This window comes from Ricinus communis, chromosome 5 (assembly GCF_019578655.1).
Source record: "Ricinus communis isolate WT05 ecotype wild-type chromosome 5, ASM1957865v1, whole genome shotgun sequence".
In the NCBI taxonomy this organism is placed as follows: Eukaryota; Viridiplantae; Streptophyta; class Magnoliopsida; order Malpighiales; family Euphorbiaceae; genus Ricinus; species Ricinus communis.
The window spans coordinates 29440647-29454793 of NC_063260.1; the positions used below are offsets into that span (position 1 = coordinate 29440647).

Below are 14147 nucleotides of genomic sequence, written 5' to 3' on the forward strand. Positions count from 1 at the left end.
ATAGAAGCTGTAAAGTCTTCCTGACTTTTAGTACAATTAAACTAATAAACAAATTGAAATCCCAGTGCTCATCTGTCTATTACGCAGATATACAAAAATGTCAACACCTCTGCTATTATTTAATTATTACAATAGAAACAGAAATTAAAGAGTAGACAAATCTGGAACAATTCAGCTTCAACTTCAACTTGTTCCACAGATAAGACCCAGACTAAAGAGGGGAGAGAGAGAGCTAAATTATCTGGCAAACTCTATTAAATATTTTATTTCATGCTACTGTTTGTGAATGCAAAATTTAATTAAGTATAGTAGAACTGTCTTTGAAGCTTCGTACAAAGGTGACTTAACATTGCTAATTAAATGGTCAAATGATCAGCTGGTGACGCCCTAAATCCGGAGGCCGGTGGGTGAGCGTGTCAACGGTGGAGCCTTTATGGATTTTGTTTATATATTTCATTGTCAAGTTCCCGGTCAATACGCTTGTTTTACACGTTATAAGACATTGCTGCTCATGCCATTGACCTTCTTTCTTCATGTTTGTACTATTATTTGCATATACAAGTGTAGTACTAAGAACCCACCTTCAGGTTTCGCATCGAAAAACGCAAGCTGCAGGTTTTGCTTTTAATTTTATTAATTAAGCCAAATTGAAAAAGAAGGAAATTTTAAAAAACAAAAAAAGAAAGCATTCTGTGATTTGCAGCAGACTGGATGGCCAATTATGCAGGAAGTCTCTCCCTATTGCTATCCATCAATTTTCTTCATGCTCCTTCAGGATTCCATGGTTGTTTAAGAAATGATGTTAGTATAGGGCGTGTCACCCTGGAATGATTCTCTAGCTGCCACTACTGTAACCAACAGAAAAAGAAAGTCATAAGCTAAATTATTGCATCTCTTATATGGTAAGTTTTAAGGATACTATGATATCGGGCTTATGCATCCAGAAATTACCGTCCGAGTTAAAACAATAAATATCGAAGTATGGATGAAGTAAATCTACCTTTTATTCATACCAACTCGGTAATCTTGTTTTTCTATCACCTGCGGTTGCTGGAAAATTGAGTTGGTAGAGTCTTTACCTCATCAGTCTGGAGTACAAAAGCTTGATCATTGCCTTGTATTTGTGCAGATTTAGTTCAGTACAGTTCCGTTAAGAGTAAAATCAAATGATTCTAGAAAGAGAAGAGGAACGGCCAGTATTGTGCTGGTAAGGATGAAATTGGAAAAAATTAAGAATGTAAAATGATGGGAAAAATATTAATATGCAAATCACCATTTCAATAATTAGGGTTCTAATTTCAAACCATGAGAGACTATCATTTTTTTTTTCTCTATGGAAATCTTCTATTCTAAATCTAACTAATGAAGTTCGTTTAAGTGGATTGAAAAATTGGGAAATCAAATCGCAGTAATCCTATGAGAAAGATAAATTAATTATAAAACATGTATTAGGTAGATAATATTAGCCATCATATACCTCATCAAGCATGCATAATTCACTAATCTACTATCAACGATTAGTAAATAATAGTTTATATATAAGTGGTTCATTATTCACTAGTTATGGTTTTACAAAGCAAAGTTTCCAATTTTTACCAAAATTTAGAAAAAAAAAACTCTTAGGTAGACTTAATTTACGCATGACTAAATTTAATAAATAATATCATATGTCGATATACAATAAATTTTATCTAAGAACAACGTTTAGTTTCTGTCATGTGGCATTGCTACATTTCTCGACTCTTAGCATATGACGGGGCAATTTATTAGAAAACAAGATTTTAAAATATGAGGGGATTAGTTTGGTTTAAGTTATTTAACTTAGGTGATTTGACTTTACACGATTAAACAAAGAAGGATTTGTTCACAACATCTTCAAGTACAATATGAACAAGTTGTCATGATAGAAATATCTCCTTCAATTTCGATCATCCTTCAACTGCAAACTCTATATAAATATATATTTGTGCACATTACTTTCAAATTAAATTTGAATGGGATAAGAGAAAGATTGGAATCTGTTTTGGTTAATTTGACATTTCCATTTTGGTTTTTGGCCTTTTGAAAATCCAGTAATCCTTTTACCATCCAGTTTTGTTAATCCCTTTCCTCTAAAGTGAAAATGGGTTAAGGAGATTAAAGAAAAAAAGAATTAATCTCTTTATTTATTGATTTACTAATTTCAACAATTTTAATAAGTTTTGTTTTAATTTTTTTGGAAAGCTCATATTGAATACATTAATCATAAATCGCTAAAATATTTATTATTATTTTCTTTTTCATAGATATTACTACTAGGCAAACATGGTTAATAGTTTAATAATTACACCAATAATCGTTATACTCTTAATTATATTGTATAATTATCTACCATTCATTTAACTAAGGACTTAAATGAATAAACAATTATACACACAACTAAAGATAACTATCTATTAATAAGCCCCTTACTCTTTGTTTGAAAGCAAGGAAAATATTAAGAAAGGACCATTGAAGTGGACATTGAGTTTTCCTTATTTTAAAAATGAGATTTTGAATTCTTCAAGTGAAAAAAAATGCATTAGTTGATTTAGGTTAATATTTAGACACAAAAAAAAAAAAAAAAAGATAAAATAGTAACTTAAAACATATTTCTTTTATCTCATATACATATAGCCTTCTACATAGGTGAAAATAACATGAATTTATTTTTCTTTTTCTATTTACCTATTTCTTTTTATTCCCAAATAAAGTTACCATAAAGCATAAGAGCCAACTGGAGTTGTTTGATTGGTAGTTATATATGTAAGAATTAATTAAGCAATGTTGATAATTAGTGTAAATGATAGTTAATATATTTAGTGTGTGAACCCATGTCATTAAATATATAAATAAAGCTTCATCAAGATGTCAATCAATTTCTGATTAGCAGCATTTCTCTCAAGTGTTGGAGCCCAATGTACATAGGGATCCGAAATGTAAGACTTCTAATAATTGGTCTCGACTTGCTCAGCCAACATCATCCATTTGAAATCATAATACGACTGTTTGTATTAATTAACTTCAACTACTTGTCCGATATATGTGATTGTTAAATTATGTGCTATAGAAATGTTAATATTATCTTAAGTTTAATTTATTGTCATAAAATGTCCATCTCTACTTCTCAGGAGCTTTTTTATATCTTCCTGATAAATGAAATATTGTGGATTTGCTTCCCAATACCCCATTGATGGCCAATTCCCAGTCAAGTGAACGCTTTTGGCAATACTTTTACCATTTCTTTATCTCAAAATAAAAAACACCCAAATTATTTTTAACTTATGGTGAAACACCCAAACAATCTTATTTTACTCAACTTGAAAATATATATGTATATTATTTTTATTAAATACTAAAAGATATAATTTATAATCTTATAATTTATCGTATAAATCTTTGTACGATTTACTTAGCTCATAAAAATTTTAAAAAAAAATCTATAAAATTGAATATTAATAGTAGATGATATCATTCACTTCTAGTGAGCTAATTAAAATTAAAAAAAAATGATGCCCACGACCAGTAAAATTTGAGAATTTGTTAAGTTCTTTTATAAAAAGGAAAAAAAAAATATATATATACTTAATTTTATTGATTTGCAAGATTAGTAAACACACCCTCATGATCGTCACCTATTGAATAGTAAAAGGCATCAGGGTTCTATAAATCAAATTAAGAGGCATATTAAATTAGGTCTTACATAAGGCATTAGAGATGTTAGATTCATAGTCAATGGAGTGACACATTACAAACATAGAATAGCAACTAATGCATGTCTCTAATTTAACTAAGCTATAGGGGGGAAAATGAGAATTATATATGACAAGTTCAACTTCAATATGTTATCATTTACTTCCATTGAAATCACAGTTATTGACCTAAGTTTTCATTTATTTGTTTAAATCCCAACAATCCTATGTTCCAACGCTTAATTGCAAAGGCATCTTTCAACCATTTCTCTCTTTTTTTTTTATTTTTATAATTACATCCAAACTATCGTATTTTTTGGAGGAGGAGAGAGATATGGTGGTCCAAATACATCTTGGGTTGTGATGGCTCTGAAATTATTTTTATTCTCTTGCCAGTTCCTAATCGAAGACTTTTGGGGCAAGTTGTGATTACTCTGACTAAATGGGTCAATGATATTGATTACAACATTGAATTCCAAGTCTCTGAATATGAGATTTGTAATTGTATTATTATTTAGCAGTCGGCTACAAGTTATATTCAGGTTATTATATTCGTCCACAATTACAAATCAGGCATCCATATATATATAAATGTAGCATTTTCCTCCATATTAACAAAATTCAAATACGAGACTTTTGAAAGGAATCTAATTAGCTGTTAGAGTGAAGTAAGAAAAAAATGAATAAAAAGTATATAAGAGCTTGTTTAAGAGATAGTGATTAGCAAGTAATATTAGTTTACTTGAGTACCCATTAATGATTTTATTAAGGGGGCAATGATGATATTATTTTTAATTCATGGGAAGCTAATGATACGCATTATTGAATGTGTTGAACAAGATGAACCCATTAAAGTTTCCTTTGTGATTTCGGCAGGTCATTCCTTGGGTTTGCAGATTCGTGAAAGGGGAATAAAAATGGACAATGATAAGGTGAAAGCAATGTTTAAATTCGAATCCCCTAGCTAGTGAAAAGAAAAAGAGCTCATAAAAGTTACTTGGCCAGATCATTTTCTTCCAAAAATTTGCTGCCACTAGGGTTTGAAGGATCAAAGCATTTAGTCCATTTTCCCAATGATAATTAAAGAAAGAAAATGAATTCCATTAGTCTGAAGAACATCAGGCAGCTTTTGATGGTGTCAACAGATACTGTACCATCCTCCTGTCTTGAAGAGCTCTATAAAACCTGTGATCTTGTAAGATATATGTTAAATGATAGTCTCGAATTAAATATAATCGTAATCAGTTGGAGTTATATGCGAGGCACATGCATACTAACTAGTTTAGAGTCAACTAGTCATCACCTTATGCATTGAATGGGAGAACTAGTAAAAAAGTTAAGAAGTGGAATCAAAAAATCTTCTTTTAAGAGTCAGGAGGGGTTAAAATGAAAAAAGAAAATTCTAAAACATGTAGGAATAATCTTAGAAGATGGAGGCCAAAATATAAGAAACATACATAATATGGAAATAAGTAATTAGTGTTTCATTCAAATAGTGAGACTTAATTTCTTTTCGACAGTTTTAAGCATTGATTAGGATTTAACCATTTTTATTCTAATAAACTATTATTATCATGTTGTCCATATCTGATAACATGAATTTAAAATTTAGTAAATTTTAATTTCCTTATTGATTGTCATATCGATGTCTCAAACAATAAAAATATAAATTCTTACAAATTGAAATTTTTAAAAAATGAGATGCTTATTTTTATTATAATTTATAACCTTGTCAGCAAAATCTTTTGTGAAAACAGTGAAACTCCCATGTGCTTTTGATTAATTTTCCTTATTATTTATATATAGGTATTTAAATATTGGATATATGTTCCAAGTGAAATATCCTAATCTAGAGCCGGCCCAAGCCCGAACTTAATTTGAACATTTTAATGTCTGGGCCGCTTTCGTCAGGAGACATGCTTGAGGATTGCTGAGATATGCAGAAGTCCTGCCCCAGGACATCGATTGCATGCAATTCTTCTCCATGCAAATGGTCGAACCAAAGGGACCTTTACACGCATAATTTAAAAGAAGATAACATATCATTTCTACTGTTTGAATTTTTATTTTTTTTTAAAGAAAGAAATACCGTAACCCATCATCGGAAGAAAACGAGAAGTAAATAGAAAAAGATTGCCGTTTCTGTCTCATCGCCAAAAAATCAATGCATCAAATAAAATCACAAAACATAAATAAAGAAAGATAGATGGAAAAAAAAAAAAAAAAAAGAAAGAAAGAAAGAAAGAAGAAGAAGCAGAAGAAGAAAAACCGTATAATTGTAAAAGTAAGAAGTATTTTTAAAAGAGAAAAGGTAACAATCGTATAAAAGATTATCTATTCTCTAATCTAAACCTGAAACATTAAGTGGCCAGAAATTAATAAAAACAACGCATACAGTGGCATGTATCTTCCCAAGTTTCCCCTTGGTTGGTACGCAAATGGTCATCAGGAGCAAACACATCGTCGCATCCTTGAGAGCAAAGACCACGAACATGCTCTTCAAGATGCTTAGAGATGTCCCAACCAACCAGTAAAGTCATTTCACCAGCCACAACACTAATGTGTGGAGATTAATTAGCATCAGAAATGTTTACTTTAGATGTTGTACATTAGTTTTTCAGCAGTGGTTTTGGGATTGATGATGAGGTCTGATGTCGTTCGGTTTCAAAAGAGAGAATTAATCATAATTATCATAACGAGTTCAGCCAAGATGTTTATTCTTGACAAAAAGAACACCATTTTCTCCTGGTTGGAATGCGTCATGTTCCAAGAGAGAGCTCCAAATCCAAGTGAAGAACAACCTGGGCCTATATTCACAAACATTGACATACTTTAGAACATAAAATCAACTATTAAAAAGGGTGAACTCAATCCACGACACTTTCTATATTGCAAAACCACTCTTAACCTACATTGACATACAATATCGGCACCTGCTTCTTGTTTAACATGCATTGCAATGAAAAGACAGAGAAATCTCCATTATTAGTGTCTAGTTACTGAGATCTAATTGACCCACTTGAGATTTGAATCTAAATTTCCTGAATGTTTGTTTTTCCACATTAAATTGGCATAAAGTAAAAGTAACTCAACTAAATCGATTAGCTGAAGAGAAAGTGAATACGTAGTACATACTTGATCACATAAGCATACGCATCTACTACTTTCAAATCATATTTTATCGTTCTTAGCAAATATTAAAAACCCCCAAAAAAAAAAAGGGAAAGCTCACCTTAATATTCATATACAAGGGTAACAATAATGGAAATAAAGGTTCCCATTTTCTTTCTTTTGAACTGCATAATGCAAATATATTTATCAATAAAAAAATAGATCAGCACACGGATTCAGTCCCAATCGAGTGCGGGCCACGTCATAACCACATTCCCCTTGAAAACCTTCACCATGACCTCACACCAAAATAATAAGATGATCTTATATTTTTAAAGAAAGTAAATCTCAAATTGACAAGTGGCAAATTCAGGAATCAAAGTTGATCTCCCGATGTATCAACATCATCAAACTAAAGATATTAATTGGACAGAATGACAGTTACACAACAATTCCAACAAATTAAGGGACACGGACACCACTGTTTCAGGATCTGAGGTAGCCCTCCGGAGCCATCTATCTTAAAAGTAACAAATCGTTTTCCTTTCCATTAAAGGGCAAAAAAAAAAAAAAGTAAAACATACTAGGTAGTGCATCTCTGTCTGTCAGTACCGAGCAAACAACTTGTACCTTAAAAGCTTTCCTTAGGAAGTACAGGCGTAGGTCGCTTTAAGAATGATAGGCTAAATAATTTGGCTCCGGATAAGATATTTCTCTTCTGTCAGATCAAAATGGTGATGAAAACATTGGCCATCAGCGTGTAGCACGAATCTACATTCGCATGTCATCAATCAGCTTAATCAACAGAAACAAGGGGGAGGAAAAAAAACATGAAGAGAGAAGAGATATTAACGAGATGATAGTGACCCACAAAAGTGCACTTTTAACATTTTCTCATTCCACTATCGACCTCTTTCCGGTGCACCTACAATACTTTTGTCCTTTCTCTTTTAACCTTTTATGTACAGAAACTATTGAGGAAAAAAAGAAAAAAAAAAAGAAGCCACCAAGTGCCTCACGTCCCACAAGATAAAAAGATAAAAAAAGAAAAGTGACAAGAAGATAATGGTAAAAATAAAATAAAAGCTCTACTGTGGTCTGCTACAGAAGCGCCAGCAACCAATGATTTAACAAGGCATAGGGAAGATAATAGCATAGACGGGTTCGCTCATTTCTTGACGATTTTTGGGCCTCTATACAATTCTCCTACCATTTTGAAATCGTCTGGCTGCTTCGTCCTTTCTTGAAGCCATGCATAACCTTCCCTCTCCTCTTCGGGCAAGGAGACACCATCAACTGAATTTTCAAACACAACAAAGTTGCCATTTTTTCACAACTGAGTTTGCATATACTATTGACACTACTGCGCTAATATAGACAATATGAAAGCACGGTGAACTGTATGAAGATGTCACATGATACCTGAGAAATTGGCAAATGGGAAGTCATTATAGTATGTGCAATGCCGACCTTCAGGATCTGAATATGGGGGGCCAAGAACATCTAGCACTGCACATGCTGTCGCTGCTGTAAAGCAATGCATGTTGCCTCCATCAACAGGATAAAGGATGCAAGGGTTGCAAGGGGCAGTGAAGTCAGAGTCAATCTTGACTTTAGCCAGTCGTACTGAAGGTCGTTGGACGTCGTGCTGCTTCCCTTGCAGTGGCTGGAATTCAGTCTGCTTCACTTCAGGCTGCTTCTCTTCCGATTGCTGGATTTCAAGCTGCTTCTCTTCCGGTGACTGGATTTCAGGCTGCTTCTCTTCCAATTGAGGGACTTCAGGCTGCTTCTCTTCCAATTGCGTGATTTCAGGCTGCTTCTCTTCCGGTTGCTGGACTTCAGGCTGATTCACTTCGGGTTGCTGGACATTAGGCTGCTTCACTGCATTAACAAAAGCCACTTTTAAGAAAAAAGAAAACCGAGGATCAAATTTCCATTGTCTTGATTCTGCCAGAAGTTTTCAGTATGGTTCTTGCACAGACAACAAATACCATATCACATGCAAGGTTACATAAAGTTTATACTTCATAGCTACTAATGAGGATCAATTTACAAATATACGCTTGCTTTACATTATCCTAAAACTTTCGCATTTTTCATGCGAGCTTTCAAATTTTGGAATATGTACGATTGACATGAACCAGTAGCTTATATTTTTTTAGAATCATACAGGCTTAGAAAGCTTTCTCAGCACACAATGATCAGTTGCAAAACAAGGGAACACATACCTTCAGAAGGATTCACCACTGCAGACCCGTTGACAGAGTCCTCATCCACCCAGTCATATGATTTGATATGCATCTTTCCAAACAGTAGCTTGCTAAATACAGTCATCCCAGGATGATTATGAAGTGGAATGACACCTGATGGGGGGAAGCAGAAGATACCTATCTGTAATATTACAAATTTACAGAGCCCAAGTCAAAAGTTTAACTCCCTAAGTAAAAAAACTTCAGTTTTAAAGCACCTCAAAACCCTTCATACCGAGAACTTGTTACATTCATGAATATGCAGGTATCGTATTGGAGGGGCTCTCCCAGCCACAGGTAAACGGAAATATGGCATTTCCGGATGCAGACCAACATCCTCTGGTGTGATAACGTCTACATAAGGGAAACAGTCATTCAAAATCAGTGACAGCTTGGATAAGGAATCAGTCATTCTTTTTCAATTGTGATTCTGGACTCTAATGAATATCGTACTAATTTTCCTAAACATATTCCAAAGGCAGCAAATTTAAGCACACCAAATAATTCAATCATGAATTTATTTGATTTAACATATAGAAATGGCCAATTGTTATTGAAATTAAATGCAATTTCTGACAGAAGAAATGAAATCTAGAACTGTCACAAAATGACCGCATTTAAAAAAAATAAAAACTGTGACAGTAGCATTACTCTGATGCAAGGAAAAAGTGCAAAAATCGAAGACAGTTGAAAAGATTCGGCACAGTGCTAGCAAAATAAATATATGAAAAAAAAAAAAAGGAAAAAGAAAAAAGAAAAAGAAACATACGGTACCAAGTAGTGGCCTTTATTTATTTGACATAGCTCCGGCAACAACCATGAAAATAAAATACACAAATGTACCACACCAAGCCAAAAAAAAAAACAGATACCAATGTATCATTCCAGACATAAAATAAAATAAAATAAGTGACTAAAATAAAAGAAGCTCACAGCTCACTCTACGAAACTGCAAATAATGTGCTAGAGATCGAAAAATTCCAGAAAGCCATTGGCCTGTAAACACTCTTTAATTTGACAATGGAAGATTCAGATGTAAGAAATTGTTAAGACTCTATAAAGAGCAACAATGTCAATGTGACTGCTTCCAAAACAAAATGTTAATGTGACCACGGTAGTGTAAGATCCATGCGTACATGATATCCAACTAATAAACTAACAAAGAAACCATTTTCATTTTTATAATAATAACAACTTCAACTTGCCTAATCAGAATTTCCCAAAAACTTAATCCTATAACCATAATCCATGCCGCCAAATTATTAGATTCTAATCTTTAGCCATTTATAAGAAAACCACATTTTAGAACATTAAAGTCACATTAAAAAAGAAAAAAATAGAAAGAAACAAAAGAAAAAAAGAAACCATTACAAAGACATACCCAAAACTGCCCTTAGCTTTTCAATTTTATCTGGAGCAGGAACAACTCCTGGTCCACCAATGCTAAAGACATCCTTGCAGGTATCATAAAGTTTTTGGACCGGTGACACAACCGCCGTCTTCTTGATGTGGCGTCCCCGCGCGGCCTTTTTTCCACCTCTGGTATTGGTATTGTTGAGAATTGGATTCTTTTCTTTTTCCACTTCACCAAACTCCTTTCCTTTCCTTTTAGCCACACTTGTTTCAATCCCCATTCAGCCTTTGTGTCACAATTCAAAAATTCCCAACCAAACCCAGAAAACAAGAACACAAGATTATGAAATGGGAATCCAGGAAAATGCAAGAATTGGGCTTCTCGCGATCAGAGATGTCAAAATTCAACTGAAATATAAGTTTTTGAAAGATGGGTAACGCTTAAAATGAAGAGAAAATGCAAAATTAAAACAGAGGAAACAAGAAAAACAGAGGAAAACAAGAAAAGGAAAGGTATAGGTCTCTCTTTCTATGCGTGTCCTATATAAATAAAAGTAAACAAATATATGTAACTGGTGATGTATGATACTGTTTTTCTTTTTAATCCTAATGTGTTTAGTATGAAACAGTACAAGTACAAGAACAGGATACAGGAGATGATGTTAAAGTATGCATCTCTCTGTTGTTATTGAACAAGAAGAAGGAGGAGAAGGTGAAGGGAATGGGAGATGGATGGGGTATATAAATGGGAAATTAAAATTGGAAGTTAGTGAAAGAGGGTTATAATAGCTAAAAGGAAAATACACAGTTGGTTTGTTTGAGGAAGTGAAAACCAGGGGCCATTACTTTGCTTTCCAGTGGGCTGTTCTCTAATACCAGGTTTTTTCTTTTTAATTTTTAATTCTTGAATTTTATCCAGTCTGCATCTCTTTTGTGTTTTTCTAATTTTGCCCCTTTATTCTTTTCCTTTTCAATTTTTCATTTTACACTTCTTTAATTATGTTTTTTAATTGTGGGTTTTAAGTCACTGATATGGAAATATCTGATTTACTCGAGGTATTATTGGAATCCTCTTTAATTATTTAGGGGGATTTTCTTGACTGCTTGCATATTCTTTGATTTAATGAATATTCAAATCCCTAGTTGCTTTGTTTATCCAACTAAAAACAGGAATTTTGGTGAACATTTTCTATATATAATATATTATTTAAATTATTTACGATGATATAAATTGCTTTGCTTTTATTACATTTTTAGTGTTGTTATAGTTATTGATTTTTTTCTATTTTTAAAAATTTATTATTATTGTTGAATGTTAATTAAATTGATCACATAATAAATATAATTATGCTTTTCTTTTTAGTGTTACTTAATCATTAGTTATTTTATTTTGAAAATGCTTTTATTATTTTGTTATTGGTAAATTAAATAATCATAACATAAATTCATTTTGAAAGTAATAAATTTTGTTATTAATGATATCAATTAGCTAAATTTCTAATATATCTTCAGATTCACAATTATAAATTATATCTAATTAGTTTATATCTTTTAGCATATTTATGTTATTGGATGATAACTATTTAATAAGTGAAATTTGTGAGATTTAATTCATTTATTTATTGAAAACAATAGGATTATTCTTTTCTCTCTTATTAAATAAATTTATTCAATCGGTCCAATCAAATTATTACAAGTTAGTCCTAGGCAATCAGAAACTATGTAATTTTTTTTCAATTCTTAATATGAAATATAACCAAGAGTATAATTTTAACTAATTATGTATTATCAATTAGTGAAAAGTTAACTAATTATATCTTTTAGCATATTTATGCTATTTGATAACTAAGAATAAGATTTAATAAGTGAAATTTGTGAGATTTAATTCATTTATTTATTGAAAACAATAATATTATTCTTTTCTCTTGTATTAAATAAATTTATTCAATCGGTCCAATCAAATTATTACAAGGTAGTCCTACGCAATCAGAAACTATGTAACTTTTTTCAATTTTAATATGAAAGAGTATAATTTTAACTAATTATGTATTATCAATTAGTGAAAAGTTAATGTGCAAAGCTAGAAAACATAAAATCAAAATAATTTTCAAAAGCAAATCTTTGCCAATTTTTAAAAACAAAAATGGAAGGACTTACAAGTCATACTTAATTTTGTCAGTTAAGATAGTTATATTATATATAGGCTTTAAATCTATATTTAAAATTACTTGATTTTAGTATCATAAATAGGCTAAAACAGCGAAATAATAATAAAAAAAGTAGGATTTGATTCAAGTGGGAAAAAAAAGAAAAGATTTTTGTTTTTGTCATTAGACATTATGGTCTCTGAAAAAAAGTTTGTAGTATAGCATTACATTGATAGATTTAAATCTATTTCAAGAGGAACAATTAATATTAAATTATAAGATAAGGAATCCACCTTCATTTCTTGTCCCCATAGCCAATATTTGCGATTCCTCCTGTCATTTTTACAATATCAATACATAAATATATAAAACCCAAAATATTTGGAAAATTAAAACTTATGAGGATTAGAATGTGCAAAGAAAATAATATTGTTAAATGTAGCACATAGTTTTTTCTTTTTCTTTTATTTTTTGGTCAGAAAATGAACTCATTCAAACAAAATCATAACAGTCTGAAATACAAATCAGTTTAGGGGAGAATCAGATGGCCAAAGAAATGAGAGATAAATTGGGTGGAATTTGAATTACAATAAAAGCAGCAATTCATCTATATACCTAATCCTCAAATTGCCAATTTATGTACAATTATATACCGAACTTGGAAAAGAAACATTGATAATCAGATATGCTCCAAAAAGATTTACTTTTTTAGTCTATTTTATTTTCTTAATAATTCTATTCCTTTGTTTAATTCGTTAAATACTATAACATTATGTGTTAATTTCAAGCATAGATTATCTATAATTGTTATCCTTCCTTTAATTTGGAAAAGGAAAGTTTGAATTCTTTTTGTTCTTCTTTTAGGGAACGAGAACTGCCTTTCATTAATAGAAAATGAATTAACTAAATATAGACATCAATACCCATAATTAAGCTAATGATACGATTCAATATAACATTGTACCTTAAGCTCGATCATTTGATCGTTTCCCCAATTAAGGGAAAGATCGATCTTTCACCCATTCTATAAAAAGAAAAAGAAAAATTGCTCCTATTCCAAATTTTTAAGAAAGTATTATTCAACATTTAGCACAAGCATCAATTATCAAATAAATATGAACAATACACCCAACTACACATCTATGAGAAGACTGCCCTGGCTCTTAATCTACATCTAATTTACCAACTCTCTAGTTTTTCTCCTAAGTGATACATGATACCTACCTCACGAAATCGAACGGCTATTTGCTCCTCGTTGTTCTCGAAATAACTGAAAAATGAAGAACTCGATGCTTTTGCCATTTCCGCAAGAGTACTCGCCATTGATGATATTATTATTTTCTTGCTTATTTTAGCATCTCGAGAGCTATCGAGGGTAAAATGATAACAACAATAAATTGAATATAAATAAAGAAATGTACGAATAAATTTAAAATATAACATCGACACGTGGTAATCATTTGACTAGTAAAAAAGATAAAAAAATCACCTAATGCTTTGTTATGCTATTATATTAAACGTTTTACGTAACCTAATATATTTTGACGTTACTAACATTTCACGTGACGTGATACTTT

General features: G+C 31.5%; 1 protein-coding gene across 4 annotated transcripts; it reads right to left on the bottom strand.

Moving 5' to 3' along the window:
• Nucleotides 1–7684: 7684 nt before the first annotated feature.
• Nucleotides 7685–13951, bottom strand: LOC8276034 (plant cysteine oxidase 2). Of its 4 annotated transcripts, none has more exons than XM_015718169.2 (7): nt 13795–13951; nt 12864–12903; nt 10452–10709; nt 9306–9424; nt 9050–9212; nt 8244–8720; nt 7685–8117 (listed from the first exon to the last, which is right to left on the bottom strand). In XM_015718169.2, exons 3-7 carry the CDS (start codon nt 10702–10704, stop codon nt 7990–7992), a joined length of 1140 nt encoding a protein of 379 aa, XP_015573655.2. In that variant the 5' UTR covers nt 10705–10709; nt 12864–12903; nt 13795–13951; the 3' UTR covers nt 7685–7989. The 4 variants fall into 4 exon arrangements, with proteins under 4 accessions (XP_015573655.2, XP_015573656.2, XP_015573654.2 ...); XM_015718170.2 differs by having other exon boundaries at nt 13791–13942; XM_015718168.3 differs by lacking the exons at nt 12864–12903; nt 13795–13951 and having other exon boundaries at nt 10452–11596.
• Between the last annotated feature and the right edge of the window lie 196 nt (nt 13952–14147).